We start from the raw sequence: 15100 nt of genomic DNA, 5'->3' as shown, positions 1-15100 counted from the left end.
TTTTCTTTCCCTGGGAAATTCTCCGAATTGGGAAATCTGGATAAATTCCAAAGCCCTGAGGTTTTTTTGGAGCCGGGGAGGTTTGAGAGCTGCCCGTGAACGACTGGAATTTTGGAATTCCTCACCAACCTCAGGGTGGGCTCCTCCTTCTGGGACCAGCCCCGATCTGGGGGCTCCCTTCAGAGGGAAAAGGGATTGTGGAAAATTTGTCAGGCTCATTTAAACGACTCCTGAACAGGCAGAAGGAAGAACCCCAGCCTCTGAGGAGGCTTTTCCCTGGTTTTGCTGGATTTTTTCCTCCGTGCCCACCCTCCTCACCTGGGCATCCAGGTGGGAGACAGGAAGTTCTTCCACGCTCCCAAATCCCCCCATTTGTGTGTGCCCCACTTTCCCCGTCCCAATGGGGATTTACCAATCCCAGTGGTGGTGTAACCATCCCAAAATCTTGGAGGATCAGCCCGCGAGCCGTGGGCAGCTCACGGATCCCACCTTTCTTGTTTGGCTCTTGGGGAAAAGGTTGGGAAAACTCCGGCAATGAGGTCACGGGCGGGGCGGACCCCAAGACCTCGGGGTTGACTCATGGGCCCAGCGGCTCCACCCCCTGCAGCCCCAGGGCTTGGACAATCTCCAGTTCCACGCGGGGCTCAGGAAGAGGAGGAATGGGAATTATTCCTTTTCTAGGTTTGGGGGTTTTTTCCTCAAAGGAACATCCCAGAGTTGTTGAGGGTGGAAAAGATCTCCAAGGTTGAGTCCAAGCTGTGCCCGATCCCAGACCAATGTCCAGGAATTCCTTGGACACCTCCAGGGGTGGCCACTCCAAACCTCCCTGGGCAGCCCCTTCCAAGCCCCTTCCCCTTTTCCAGGAGGGATTTTCCCAGATTTCCCACCCTGAGCCTCCCCTGGCACAGCTCAAGGCCATTCCCTCTTGTTCTGTTCCCAGTCCCAGGGATCAGATCCCAAATCCCCCCAGGAAGAGCCCAGAATTCCCCCCTGGATTCTCCTCACTGAGGCTTTTTGGGGAAAAAACACCAGCTTTTCCATCAAGAGCTCAGAGCTGGATCCCTTTCGGATCAAGCTGATCCCCTTTGGATCAAGTTGATCCCTTTTGGATCCAGTTGATCCAAATTTTTTCCCCACAGATCTTGTTTGGGTCCTTTCCATGTTTTTTTTTCCCCCATCAGTATTTTTTCAAACAACCCTCAGCATTCTCCCCTCATCTGCCTACTACTACTACTACTACTACTACTACTACTATTATTATTATTATTATTATTATTATTATTATTATTATTATTATTATTATTATTTTGATTTGCAGCCCAGAAAACCAAGGGTTCATCAGGAAACCCTGGATTTTTTCTGCCACTTTGGCTTTTTTCCCCGCTTTTCCCCCCTTTTCCCACCTCCCACCAACCCATCCCACCTGTTTCTCTCCCAGTGCTCCCATATTTTTTACGGCCTTGCACGGGGAGCTCGGCTGTTCCTCCTGCTCTGATCTCCACGGAATCCCGGGATGGTTTGGGATGGAAGGGACCTCCAGGATGATCCAGATCCCTCATTCCCTTTCCGATATCCCATCCCACAACTCCTCCTCCGGGCCTTTCCCTTTCCCCACTCCTGGCCCAGTAAAAGACTCATTTATTGGGGACAATCTGAGCCCACATGTGACCCAACCTGCCCAAGGATTCTCCGTGCAGAGGGTGGATCTGAGGCTGGGGCACACCCCGGTATTAATGGGGTTATTCCTGATAACCTGTCATTATATTCCCAATATTGCACAGCAGCAAAATCTGGGATGAGGTCAGGGAGATCAAGCTTTGGCCCAGGGCTGCTTTTCCTCTTTAAATCCCTTTTCAGGCCCAAGAACCGTAAAAACCTGGAATGGTTTGGGTTGGGAAGGTCCTTAGGGCTGCTTTTCCTCCTTAAATCCCTTTTCAGCCCAAGAATCGTAAAACCATGGAATGGTTTGGGTTGGGAAGGTCCTTAGGGCTCCTTTTCCTCCTTAAATCCCTTTTCAGGCCCAAGAATCATAAAACCATGGAATGGTTTGGGTTGGGAAGGTCCTTAGGGCTCCTTTTCCTCCTTAAATCCCTTTTCAGGCCCAAGAATCATAAAAACCATGGAATGGTTTGGGTTGGGAAGGTCCTTAGGGCTGATTTTCCTCCTTAAATCCCTTTTCAGGCCCAAGAATCATAAAAACCTGGAGTGGTTTGGGTTGGGAAGGTCCTTGGGGCTCCTTTTCCTCCTTAAATCCCTTTTCAGGCCCAAGAATCGTAAAAACCTGGAATGGTTTGTGTTGGGAAGGTCCTTAGGGCTGCTTTTCCTCCTTAAATCCCTTTTCAGGCCCAAGAATCATAAAAACCTGGAATGGTTTGGGTTGGGAAGGTCCTTAGGGCTGCTTTTCCTCCTTAAATCCCTTTTCAGGCCCAAGAATCATAAAAACCTGGAATGGTTTGGGTTGGGAAGGTCCTTAGGGCTGCTTTTCCTCCTTAAATCCCTTTTCAGGCCCAAGAATCGTAAAACCATGGAGTGCTTTGGGTTGGGAAGGTCCTTAGGGCTGCTTTTCCTCCTTAAATCCCTTTTCAGGCCCAAGAATCGTAAAACCATGGAGTGCTTTGGGTTGGGAAGGTCCTTAACAATCATCTCATTCCAACTCTTTTCCATTTTCCCAGGATGCTCCAGCCTGGCCTTGGACAATTCCATGGATGGGGCGTCCAAAGCTTCACTGGGAAATCCATTCCAGGGCCTCCCCACCCTCACAGGGAACCATTTCTTCCCTAAACCCAACCTAAATTTCCCCATTTTCAGCTTGAACCCATCCCCCTTTTCCCATAAACACAATTCCTGCTGAATTCCAGGAGCAAGGAGAGCCCTGGAATTCCTGACAGATTTTTATTCAAGCTGAACCTTTGGCCTTGTTGAGCTGGACTAATCAGTGCTGTACAAATAATTGCAGCTGGAAAAAAAAATCCAGTATTTCCTCTGGATAAGAAAACTCTGCACTTTTTTCCCTGGGAAATTTTCCTTTTCCTTCCTTAAATCCAACTATAAATTCATTTTTACAGGATTTTACAGGGTTTAATCCTTGAAGGAACTCAGAGGAAGCTGCCAGATTTTCTTGCTGAGACGAGCAGCTTTAATGAGGCAATGAAGGCAAATGAAGATTTAATTAATATCTTTCTCATTAATGGATGATTAAATTGGATCTCAGCACCACGCCTGGGTGAGCCATGGGGCGATACAGGAATGGGAATTCTCTCCGTGGCGTTGGCTCATTCCACAGGCGCTAATGAAATAGTAAAATTAATTATTTGCAAGGGCGGGACTTCCAAGATGCCCCAAATAACCCCAAACTTGTCCCATGAGCCCCCACCCTCCTGAGGAGCAGATCCTGCAGCTCTGTAGAATCCCAGGATCCTGGAGGCTGGGAAAGAATTCCGAGGTCGTCGAGTCCAAGCTGTGTCTGATCCCACCTGGACACCCAGACCAATGTCCAGGAATTCCTCAGGCGCCTCCAGAACCCCAAACCTCCCCGAGCCCCTTCCAAGCCCTTTTCCATTTTCCAGGAGGGATTTTCCCAGATTTCCCACCCTGAGCCTCCCCTGGCACAGCTTGAGGCCGTTCCCTCTTGTCCTGTTCCCAGGGATCAGACCCCAAATCCCTCCTGACAGATCCCAAATTCCCCCTGGATCCCCCTTTTCTTCAGGCTGAGCTGCCCCTGCGCCCTTGGGATTTTCCAGATCCTTCTCCAGCTTCTCCAGCCCCATTCCCATCCCTGGCCATGCTCCAGCTCCTCAGGGAAAGTCAAAATCTCCTTCTCCTCAATCTTCTGGGGCTTTGGGGTTGGGCTGAGCCGTATCAGAGCTCCTTCACCAGCCTTGTCCAATCCTGGGGGCTCCAAGACCTCAAAAAAACCCCAGGTGAGACTCTGGGGTCTCTTGGGGATGGTTCTGAGCCTGATCCTTGGGGTTCCCTTCCACCTGGGGATATTCCAAGATCCTGGGAAGTCCTGGAGGTGACCCTGACCTGGAGAAGGCGTTTGGGTGGTGGCCCCGGAGGGACACCTGGCCCAGCTTTTAGACAGACCCAAATCACACCCAGGCACTCCAGGCTTCCCCCCCTCCAGGGCTGCAATTCCACCTTGCCTGGAGTTTTATCCAGGGAATTACAGAGCATTAGCTGGGTTTTGTTTCCAAGATGAAAGATTCCCAGGAAATTGGGGTGCCGTCATCGTTCCCGAGCTCCCAGCAAAGTCTCCTTGGGTGGCAGGGAAGAATTCCGCAGTTCCGGAGTTATTTGTGTGTTTAATTCTTTAATCACCACCTGTGGTGGTGCTGGAGGTAAAAAATGTCCCCAAACCTCTCAGTGAGAGAGGAAATCCAAGTGGAAATGTGTTTTGTCCTGAAATTCTTAAGGGTGAGACTGAGACGTCCGGAAGGAAATGGGAGGCTGCCAAAAAAATTGATCTTTTAGTAGGATCAATAATCACATCGGGGGGAAATCACATCAATAATGGGCAGAAATGGACAGAAATTTGACATGAATGGACACAAATTATCAGAAATGGACAGAAATGTACAGAAATTACCATAAATGGACATAAATGGACAGAAATTACCATAAATGGACATAAATTGACAGAAATGGACAGAAATTCCCATAAATGGACATAAATGGACAGAAATTACTATAAATGGACATAAATGAACAGAAATGGACATAAATGGACAGAAATAGGCAGAAATTACCATAAATGTACAGAAATTACCATAAAAGGACAGAAATGGACAGAAATTACCATAAATGGACAGAAATGGACAGAAATAGACAGAAATTACCATAAATGTACAGAAATTACCATAAATGGACAGAAATGGACAGAAATTACCATAAATGGATATAAATGAACAGAAATGGACAGAAATGGACAGAAATGGACAGAACTGAGATCCTGCTCTGGCCTGAGCAATAAAACAAATCATTAACGAGCAGTTGGTGGTGATTCCATTTAATCCCATATTTCCCCTTCAATCTCACAATTCTCCAATGAAAAAACACCCCCGAACATCCCCCCTTTATTTAGAACTTGGATTCCAGGTGAGAGCCCTGAAACTGCTCCAAAACCGAGGTTCCAGGATCCAAACCAGCCTCAACTGCACTCAGTAATTCCCAAATTTCAGCCTGTTTATTTTCCTGCTGGGTGGTGTTGGCTGCTCCCTTCCAAGCCTGGAGCTGCCCCGATAAAATCTGGGGGAAAATGAGGGTTGAGGATGGTGCTCTGCCCCCATCTAGGATGATGACACCGATGATTTCCTCTCTGCCAAGCGGCCTCGGAGCCCAATTTGGAAAATTATAGGGAAGAGCAAAGCAGCTGCAGCAGCTTCCTCTGATTTCATCTCTGTATGCAAAGCAGCCGGGAAGGATCAGAGCAGAGCCCTGGAATTCCTAAAGCCAGAAAATCAATTTACCAGCCACGACAACAACAACAACAACATCAACAACAACAACAACAGCAGCCTGCCAGGAAAAAACAGGATGAGGAATGTCCCAGGTAAAATCTCTGGAGTTGGTTGGTTTGAGGTGAGTCTGGAGCTCCTCAGCTGCTCTGTAAAGTTTATTTTTTTAGTGTAAAAAATATGTTGGTTGGTTGTTTTTTTTCTTTTCCCCCTGCAAATCTTTTGCAAAAAAAAAAGAGCCAAATTCCAGATATTTTTAAAAAATTGAATTTATATTTCCAGAAGGATTTCTCTTCCACCTGGGAAGGGAGTTTATCTCCTTCTCTTATCTCTTCAGGAACTCTTTGATCTGAGGCGGGTTCAGGGCTTGTGAAAGGAGTTTTGGGCCTGGGCCAGGGGTTTGCATTTGGGAGCTGATTTTTTTTTGGAAGGATCTCCGTGGAATATCAGGGCTGTGAAATTGCACAGAGGAAAGGATCCCATTAAAGCCTCCAGGGAAAATCCCCAATTCCAGGAACCAAACTCCATTTTTTGGGGAATTTTGTGGTTTAAAATTTTCTCTCCTTCAAGACAATGGGACGATGTTCTTATGGACTTTTTTCAAATATTGGGTTTGGTAACTCCTGGAATTGCCTCAGCTGTCAATCACTGTAATTAATAGGTGCTTTTAATTGCCACAAATTAAGTGAGTCAGACTGTTCTGTGCTGCTCATGTGTCTCCTCTGCTCATTAGATTGATTCCAGAGCCATGAAATGTAAATAAAATCATTGATTTGGGGCTTTGTTTTGGTGTTTTCCTTTCATTTTAATACCTCACCACAACTGAGAAGGAAGAGAGTTTTGTTTTCAATGTAAATATGAGCGTGGAAATCACATTATCAGCATTTTCCAGGCCCTGGGGATTTGTTTGAGCTGAATTTGTGGGCCTGGACTTGATGTGATATTTGCTCTGAGTCCTCTCATCCTAAACTAAATTCCTCTTCTCATCTTGGCCTCTAAAAAACAGATCCCCAAAGGAAAATTTAATTTCTTCTTGGTTTTAGTATTTTTTAGGTGTTTATTCTGAAGGGGATAACCCTTGACATGAGGAATTGCTGATAAAATAGAAAATCCTGGACAGGTGCCCATTTTTAGCTGAATTTCTGATGGAATTCTTGCCCAGGAATTGCTTTGGCACCTCAGATTCCCTACTTGGAATGTGAAAAGGAAATCCTCTGTTCAGAGGACAGTTCCAGGGACAGAAATTCCACAAAAACCCATGGGGTGAACACAAAGTGACCATGCACACACAAAATGAATATTTTAGGGGAAATCCACCTGTTTTAGGGCAAATCCCCCTCAGTGGTTGGAGGGATTCCCAACAAAGGTCCTGGAAGGGTGAAGCACCTGTAGGCCTGGGCCTGTGTGGGCCTGGGAATTTATGTTCCAAGTCAGAAATTCCAGAAAAACCCATGGGGTGAGCACAAAGTGACCATGCACACACAAAATGAATATTTTAGGGAAAATCCCCTTATTTTAGGGCAAATCTCCCTCAGCGGATGGAGGGATTCCCAACAAAGGTCCTGGAAGGGTGAAGCACCTGTAGGCCTGGGCCTGTGTGGGCCTGGGAATTTATGTTCCAAGTCAGAAATTCCAGAAACACCCATGGGGTGAGCACAAAGTGACCATGCACACACAAAATGAATATTTTAGGGGAAATCCACCTGTTTTAGGGCAAATCCCCCTCAGTGGATGGAGGGATTCCCAACAAAGGTCCTGGAAGGGTGAAGTACCTGCAGCGCCCTGTGTAGGCCTGGGATTATCCCACATCCCCTTGTGGGGCTGGGAATTTATGTCCCAGGACAGAAATTCAATAAAAACACCCGGGGTGAACACAAAGTGAATATTGTGGGGAAAATCCACCTGGTTTTGGGCAAATGCCCCTCAGTGGATGGTGGGATTCCCAACAAAGGTCCTGGAAGGGTGAAGCACCTGTAGGCCTGGGGATTATCCCATACCCCTGTGTGGCCCTGGGAATTTAGAAGTCAGAAATTCCATAAAATCCCATGGCATGAACACAAAGTGACCACGCACACTCAAAATGAAGATTTCAGGGAAAATCCCCCTCAGTTTTTAGGGAAAATCCCCCCTCCACCCCCCAGGACGGAGAGATTTCCAGCAAAGGCCCAGGAAGGGTGAAGCACCTGTGTGGGACTGGGAATTATCTCCTAATCCTAAGGCGTTATCAAAACAGTTGCGACAAGGGGAGGCAGGAGCAGGGAAAACATTCCATTTCACAAGGGCTTGCGTCAAGGTGGCTCCCAATTTCCCTTCTCCATGACAGGATATAAAAGTGCTCCTGACCGGCGGCCCTGGAGCTGCCTCTGCTGACTGGTTCTCCTCGCTGACTGGGTAAGTCGGATTTCACTGAATCAGCTCCTAATTAGAGGTAATTTGGTTTATGGGGAGCTTTGAACTGAGGTTTTATATCCCATCCTAAATCAGGGTAGAGTTTATTCTCCAAGCCCGTTCTTGCGTGGGAAGTGGGGATTGGGATTAAGGTGGATAAAAGGAGGGAGAGGAATGGGAGTTATAAAAATGTTGATGGGAGGAATTTTTAGGAATTGAGCATTTATTTATGGGAAATAAACCCTTGATCAGGGTGGGATTGGTTCCCAAAAGGAGCAGGAAAGGGAATGAAGTGGGAGAAGGACAAGGAGGTTCTTCCCAGAATTCATTCTGGGAATAAAGACAGGACAAAAATACAGAGAAGCTTTGGGGTGACCCAATTGTGGCCTTCCAGGACCTGAAGGAGCCAAAAGGAACATGGGGAGAGACTTTTTCCAAGGGATGGAGTGCAAGGAAAAGGGGGAATGGGTTCCCACTGATGGGCAGGAGGTTTGGATGGGATTTTAGGGATAAATCCTTCCCTGTGAGCGTGGGGAAGCCCTGGAATGGAATTCCCAGAAAAGCCGTGGCAGGCCCATCCCTGGAACTGCCCAAGGCCAGGCTGGACAGGGTTTGGGGTCCATGGGAAGTGTCCCTGTCCATGCCAGGGATTGGAACTGGATCTTCAAGGTCCGTTCCATGATTCCATGGAGCACGAGAGAGGAGTGGGAACAGAATCCAAAGCATTTCCCCACAATTCCTCTCCCTTGATTGGTGCAATTTATGGAAAAGCAGATTGTGCCTTAGAAATGATGGGATTTTTTCTAAATGATCATTTTAATTTTTTTAACCACAAACTCATTTATTCAGATGATTTAATCCCACACATCTGCTCCTGTCCATCCAAACACCATCCAGGAAATCCCCATTCCCAGCTCCCTTTCCAGCAAATTCCAAAGGGAATAATCCCCCACACCCCTCCCATTTCCTGATGGATATCTCAGCCTCATCCCTCAGAATTTAGGGACAAAACACGTTTTCCTCACCCGGATTCCCCCTCTCACTGAGAAGCCTGGGGACATTTTTTACTTCTAAAAGGCAGCGCTTAAAGAATTAAACCCACAAATAACTCCAGAACTGAGGAATTCTTCCCCATCCTTCCCATCCACCCTTCCCAGGCTGTGCCTTCATTGGGTTGGGACCTTCTCATCCTTCCAGGTTGGATTGGGAAAGATGTCCTCCTATGGCCAGCTGCTCAGCGCCCGCTGTGCTTCGCCCTGCGAGGTGACATGCGCCCAGCCCTACGTCGACGCCTGCAGCGAGCCTTGCGTCGCCTCCTGCGGGGACTCGCGCGCCATCGTCTACGCCCCACCCGTGGTCGTGACATTCCCGGGGCCCATCATCAGCTCCTGCCCCACCGAGAGCATCGTTGGGTCGTCCATCCCTGAAATCGGCGGGGGAATGGGCTCTGGAGGGGGTGGGATGGGGTCTGGAGGAGGTGGGATGGGGTCTGGAGGAGGTGGGATGGGGTCTGGAGGTGGTGGGATGGGATCTGGAGGTGGGATGGGGTCTGGAGGTGGAGGGATGGGGTCTGGAGGAGGTGGGATGGGATCGGGATGGGGCTCTGGAGGGGGAGGAATGGGATCCGGAGGGGGAGGAATGGGCTCCTCCTGTGGGGGGGGAATGGGAGGGGGCTCCTCCTGCGGGGGGGGGATGGGAGGGGGCTCCTCCTGCGGGGGGGGGATGTCACGGCTGGGGAGCCTCTACCGCGGCTCCTATTTCTCAGGCTACGGTAGGAATTATTATCCCTATTTTTCCCGAGGGTACTACAGGTATCGCTACGGGAACTACGGGCCTTTTTAACCCTTTAAAGCTGAGGAATGTCCAAAGGAAAAATAGGATGCAGGGTAGTAGTTGAGAGCTAGGAATTCCAAGCAGTCTCTGCTCCAGCTGGTCCAGTCAGAGCTGGGGTTGTTTGGATCTTGTTGTGCTTTATCCAAGGCTTAGGATCCCGATGTTCCCTCCCTTTGTCCCTCGCTCCTGTTGTGTTTTGTACTCCCTGAACCCAAAGAGTCAAACCAGTCATGGGACTGGGCTGTGAAAGTGTCCTGCTGGAAAAAGAATGTCCTGGAATGACTGCTGGACTGGAGTCCAGGCTGAAATGGGAATGCTGAAATGGGAATGCTGAAATGGGAATGCTGAAATGGGAATGCTGACATGGAGATCCCGTTCTTTGTTTCTGCACTGCCTCATCCCACTTTTTGTTTGTATTAAAGCCCTGTTGCATCACAGCCCCGGGTTCTGGCTTTTATTTCACCACAGTTTCAGTTACAAGCTGGTCTGAAAGAAGGGAATCCTTGCGCAGTAATTAACTCTCATCAGAGGGGAATTGATTCTGCTTTAATTCAAATATAATTAGTCTGAAAATCCTCAATAAACTATTTTCCCTTTCTGATCTATTCCACATTATCCAATAAATAACACAGAATAATTTCCAAAAGGTTGGAAAAACCTCCAGGGATGGACTGAGGCAGCTCCCAGTTAAAACCAGTTTACCCTTGCCGCCAGGGTAATGGGGGATTGGGATGCCTAGGGGTGACCTCATTTTGTGAGGATCAAAGGTTGGACTTGGTGACCTTGGAGATCTTTCCCAGCCTAAATGATCCTGGGATTCTGTGGAAAGGAAAACCAGGAAGCTGCCAGTGCAATTTGGAAAGATTTTTATTAGGGTGAAGTAAATGAAATGGAACAGAACAGAGAAATTCATGGGGGGTGCCAGGGCAGCCAGGCCATTCCCGTGGGTGACAAAAGCCACTCCACAAGGTGAAGCTGTGGCCTTTACAGGAAGCCCCACATGGAATCCTGAAGCATTCCCACCCCACCAGAAAGGACACAGGACAAGATTAATTAAAGAGTTCCAGGAGAGACGTTGTTCCATGGAGCAGCGTTGGAATGAAGATGAGGCACAGCAGGAGGAGGTGTGGGCCTGGTTTTCAGGGATCAGCCCCAAAGTTCCAGACTTGGCCATGGATCTGGATCCTGGATTTTCATCCTCTGGGTTGTTGGGCCTTAGGATGAGCCCCAGCTCCCTAGGCAGGATCCGCCGCGGCTGCTGCGGGACCTCCGGCTGTACCAGGAGCCCCCCATTCCCAGGGAGCCTCCGTAGCCACAGGCACCCCCAGCCCCAAAGGATCCCTTCGCCCCCAGCATGCCCCCGTAGCCACAGGCCCCACGGGAATTCTGCATTCCATAACCAAAGGAACCCCCATATCCAACGGGACCCCCCATCCCCGAGGAGCCCCCGTAGCCAAAGGAGCCCCCGGATCCGAAGGAGGGTCCTGCCCCCACCACGCCCCCAGCCCCAAAGGAGCTCCCCACCCCATAGGGCTCATCGGAGATGCTTGCGATGGGAGCACCCATAACCATGGGCTGGGAGGCTCCCACCACGCTCTCCTGGGAGCAGGTGCTGATCGTGGGGCCCGGGAAGGTGAGGACCACGGGAGGAGGGAACACCACGGCTTTGGAATCTCCACAGGAGGCAACGCAGGGCTCCAGGCTCCTGCTGTAGGCACAGGGCTGGGAGCAGGCCACCTCGCAGCCTGGCTGGCACTCGGAGCTGACGTTGGACATCATGTCTTGGGATTTGGGATCAAGCTGGGAAGCTGGGAGAGGAAATGTGAGGTCAAGGAAGCAGCACGGTCAGGCCATGGGTTCTCAGTATGAACCAGTTGTTTTTTGTCCTTCTCCAGCTGCTCCCAGATCAGCCCTCCCTCAAAGATTCCCATTTTTCCTGCTATTTCCGTTCCTTCCTGACCTGTTTGAGGCTTCTCAGTACTTCCTTTCCTACCACCGCATCTCTTTTTCTTCTGAATCTCTCAAAAGAAAAAAAAAATCTTCCCCTTTTCTCTGGGGCTGAACTGTTGATCCTTAAACAATTCCTTGCCTAGAATAATTCCCTTTTCAAGTAGATCTACAGGAAGATTTGCCTTCAGGATGTCCCCAAGGAAAATCGTCCCATTAATTCCCTTTTTAAGTAGATCTACAGGAAGATTTGCCTTCAGGATGTCCCCAAGGAAAATTGTCCCATTAATTCCCTTTTCAAGTAGATCTACAGGAAGATTTGCCTTCAGAAAGTCCCCAAGGAAAATCTTCCTTGCTCTGTTCTTCCCTTTCCCCCAGCTTTTCTAAATCCACTCTTCTCTCCCTCAGCCTTTCTAAAACTTCTGCAATTTTGCAAGATAAAAAAGGAGAAAATTGAAAGTATAGAGGAGTGCAATGAAGTCAGACTTACCTCGTTGTCTTGGAGGGAGTAAGTCAGTGGAGCTGCGAGAGTGGAAGATGTCTCAGGTCTCTCCCCTTTTATTCCATTTTCAGACAATGGGGAAGATGTGATGTCACCCATCATTTGCTAAATTCTTATCACTTACAAAGAAAAAGATCCTCTTAAGCCTCGCCATTGTTTTCATTCCAGCTGATCATTTCCAGCCCTGCTTTGAGTGACACAAACCCAACACCCAAAAGTCTCCTTTTGTCTCAGACTTCATGGAGGAAAATCCTTTTGGCATCATTCTGGTTCCAAAAGAAACAGGAGCTGATCTCCGTGTTTATTTTCCTTCAGTGACTAGCAGGAAGGTGGCTCCCCTCATGTCACTCACACAATTGGGGTGTAATCCTCAGGTTTGGGTGAAAACCCTCCCAAATGGAATCATCCGACTTTGGATGGGGGTCAGGGCTCTTTGCAACCCTTCGTGCACCCACAGATTGAGAGGATGAGACAGCAAAACACATTTCAAAGGCATTGAAGTGACACACAAGGTCCTCTAAGCCCTGAAACCTCTGAGTAATTTTAATCAAAACTCATTCTGGGGATGCTGAGCTCAGCGTTGTCACCAGGATGTCACCAGTGCCATTGCAAGGGCGCAGCCCAAGGTCACCAAGCCTTTGTGCTCCAAGGTGGGGCCCAAACTTGGAATCTTGGTTGGAAAAGCCCTCCAAGGCCATCAAGTCCCACATTTGAGCCATCACCACCTGGTCACCCAGACCAATGTCCAGTTGTTCTTCGGACACCTCCAGGGATGGGGACTCCAAACCCCCCTGGTCAGCCCCTTCCAAAGCCCTTTCCATGAGGAAATTCCTCCTGAATCTCTTCCCAAATGAGTTTGACCTTCAAAATTATCTCATCATCAAGCCAAGCCGTTCCTTAGTGCAGACTTGCAGGGCTGATCTTGTCCAGGCCTCACTTAAATCATTAATAAAAAATAACAGGCAGGGGTCAGGTTCCATTGTAAATCCAGTCATCCCTGGGATGTTGCACAGGAACCGGGGCTGTAAAATTCCCACACAATGAAAAAGCCAAATTTATGATATGAGAGTCAGATTGTATATGTCGAGGGTTGATTTGCTAATTGGGAACTATGAAAATAATTACAGGCCTGAGAGGAGTCACACAGAGGAAAAAAATCAGAATTTGGTAAGGCTGGGAGATTTTATGGGATGTTTCATACCCCAGGAGCTGCCTCCAAAGAGGTATAAAAGCAGGAACCTCTCAGGAGTCTCCTCAGACCTTCTCCTGACTTCTCCTGCTACTCCAGGTGAGTTGGATTTAATCTGATTTTTGCTCTCTCTCATTCTCTGTAGCCACAGTTTTAAAAAAGGACTCGTTCCTTGATTTTTGGGGGTTTTAGTCGGCAGATGTGGCAGTGAAATCCTGCTTTTCGTTGGAGTCTCACTGCAGTCATTGGAAGAAATCAATCTGAGATTCAAAGACAGAATTTTAGGAGTTATTTGAATTTTTCTCGAGGCTTTTCAAAGCTTGAGGTGCAAATTTAAAGCTTAAATTTACTGAAAATCCAAATCCAAGGTGTCTTCTACAGGGGGGGGAGAAATGGTGTCAGGAGGATTTGAGGGAGGAGGTGAAGCCACACCTCGATCCCATGACCAGTTCTGGGTCCCCCCAATTCAAGAAGGTCACTGGGGGGCTGGAGCACCTGGAGAAGGGTCTGAAAAATCCTGAGAGGGCTGGGAGGGCTCAGCCTGGAGAAAAGGGGGATCCAGGGGGAATTTTGGGCTTCTCCAGGACGGATTTGGGATCTGATCCCAGGGAATGGAACAAGAGGGAACGGCCTCGAGCTGTGCCAGGGGAGTGTCAGGATGGGAAATTTGGGAAAATTCCTCCTGGAAAAGGGAAAAGGGCTTGGAAGGGGCTCAGGGAGGTTTGGAGTGGCCACCCCTGGAGGTGTCTGAGGAAGGAATGGACGCTGGTCTGGGTGGCCAGGTAGGGGTTGGGCACAGCTTGGACTCGATGCTCTTGGAGCTCTTTTCCAACCTCGGGGATCCTGGAATTCCACGAGCAGGAAGGACAAGGACCTCCTTTGCTGTCCCTGACATTCCCTGACTCCATCTTCTCCTTCCCAGCTCCTCCTCCAGCCCTGAGAACCATGAACTGCATCAGCTCCCGGTGCCTGCCCGGCTGCGAGGTGGCGTGTCCCGAGCCCTGTGCCTACAGCAGAGGCCTCGGCCCCTGCGTGGCCTCGTGTGGGGACTCCACGGCCCTGGTCTACGCCCCACCCGTGTGGATCACCTTCCCCGGCCCCATCCTGAGCTCCTGCCCCCAGGAAAGCATCGTGGCATCATCCATGCCCCAGCCCTCCGGTGGTTCCTCCTACGGCTCAGGGATGGGAGGCTACTCTGGTGGCCTGTCCAGAATTGGGGGTTCCTATGGATCTGGGGGTTCCTATGGATCTGGGGGCTCCTATGGCTCTGGGGGCTCCTATAGCTCTGGGGGCTCCTACGGATCTGGGGGCTCTTATGGATCTGGGAGCTCTTCTGGGGGCGTGCTGGGGAAGCTGGGCTCCTCTGGATGTGGGGGCTCCTCCTCGGGGGGCTGCTTCCTCAGGAAGTTCTACACCAGCAGCAGCCGTGGATCCCGCCTGGGAAACTGAGGCAGCTGAAGGTCCGCAGGGAGACAGAACCCCACGATCCAGACCCGCGGCTGGGACCAGCTTTTGGAGATGGCAAAAAACATCAACGGGAGCCACCCTGGCTCAGGAGCTCTGGGAACTGGGCCCACACCTCTTCCCTGCACATCCCCTTTGTCTTTAATTAACAACAGCCTCTGTTAATCACCCTTCAGTGCCAGCTCCTTCTTTCCATTGTGCCAAGAGAAGAAAAACAGAACGACTTGAAAGGCCTGGCACGGAGTTTGTCAGTGCAGCCCTGACAGGAGAACAATGGGTGGAAGGTGGATTCTTCTCGGGCCGTGGGCTGAAGGAAGGAGT

The 15100-nt window shown here is 49.5% G+C and overlaps 2 protein-coding genes across 2 annotated transcripts; both read left to right on the top strand.

The window, feature by feature from the left end:
- The first annotated feature begins 5376 nt into the window (after positions 1-5376).
- Positions 5377-10114, top strand: LOC132340189 (keratin-associated protein 5-4-like). The gene is made up of 3 exons (XM_059871035.1): positions 5377-5580; positions 7780-7847; positions 9002-10114. Exons 1-3 carry the CDS (start codon positions 5536-5538, stop codon positions 9684-9686), a joined length of 798 nt encoding a protein of 265 aa, XP_059727018.1. The 5' UTR covers positions 5377-5535; the 3' UTR covers positions 9687-10114.
- Positions 10115-14260: 4146 nt separating this feature from the next.
- Positions 14261-14764, top strand: LOC132340143 (scale keratin-like). The gene has a single exon (XM_059870943.1). The coding sequence runs from the start codon at positions 14261-14263 to the stop codon at positions 14762-14764; it is 504 nt and encodes a 167-aa protein (XP_059726926.1).
- The last annotated feature ends 336 nt before the right edge of the window (positions 14765-15100 follow it).

The sequence above is a fragment of the Haemorhous mexicanus genome, chromosome 31 (genome assembly GCF_027477595.1).
Source record: "Haemorhous mexicanus isolate bHaeMex1 chromosome 31, bHaeMex1.pri, whole genome shotgun sequence".
In the NCBI taxonomy this organism is placed as follows: domain Eukaryota; kingdom Metazoa; phylum Chordata; class Aves; order Passeriformes; family Fringillidae; genus Haemorhous; species Haemorhous mexicanus.
The sequence above is the reverse complement of the archived record's forward strand: the minus strand, read 5'-3'. Positions and strand labels throughout refer to the sequence as shown.

Excerpts from the sequence above, each read along its gene's own strand:
- LOC132340143 (XM_059870943.1), top strand. The coding sequence starts at position 14,261 with ATGAACTGCATCAGCTCCCGGTGCCTGCCCGGCTGCGAGGTGGCGTGT.
- LOC132340189 (XM_059871035.1), top strand. The coding sequence starts at position 5,536 with ATGAGGAATGTCCCAGGTAAAATCTCTGGAGTTGGTTGGTTTGAG. Across the intron at positions 5,581-7,779 it reads CTGGAGTTGGTTGGTTTGAG|GATATAAAAGTGCTCCTGAC; the intron begins GTGAGTCTGGAG and ends TCTCCATGACAG. Across the intron at positions 7,848-9,001 it reads TGGTTCTCCTCGCTGACTGG|GCTGTGCCTTCATTGGGTTG; the intron begins GTAAGTCGGATT and ends CACCCTTCCCAG.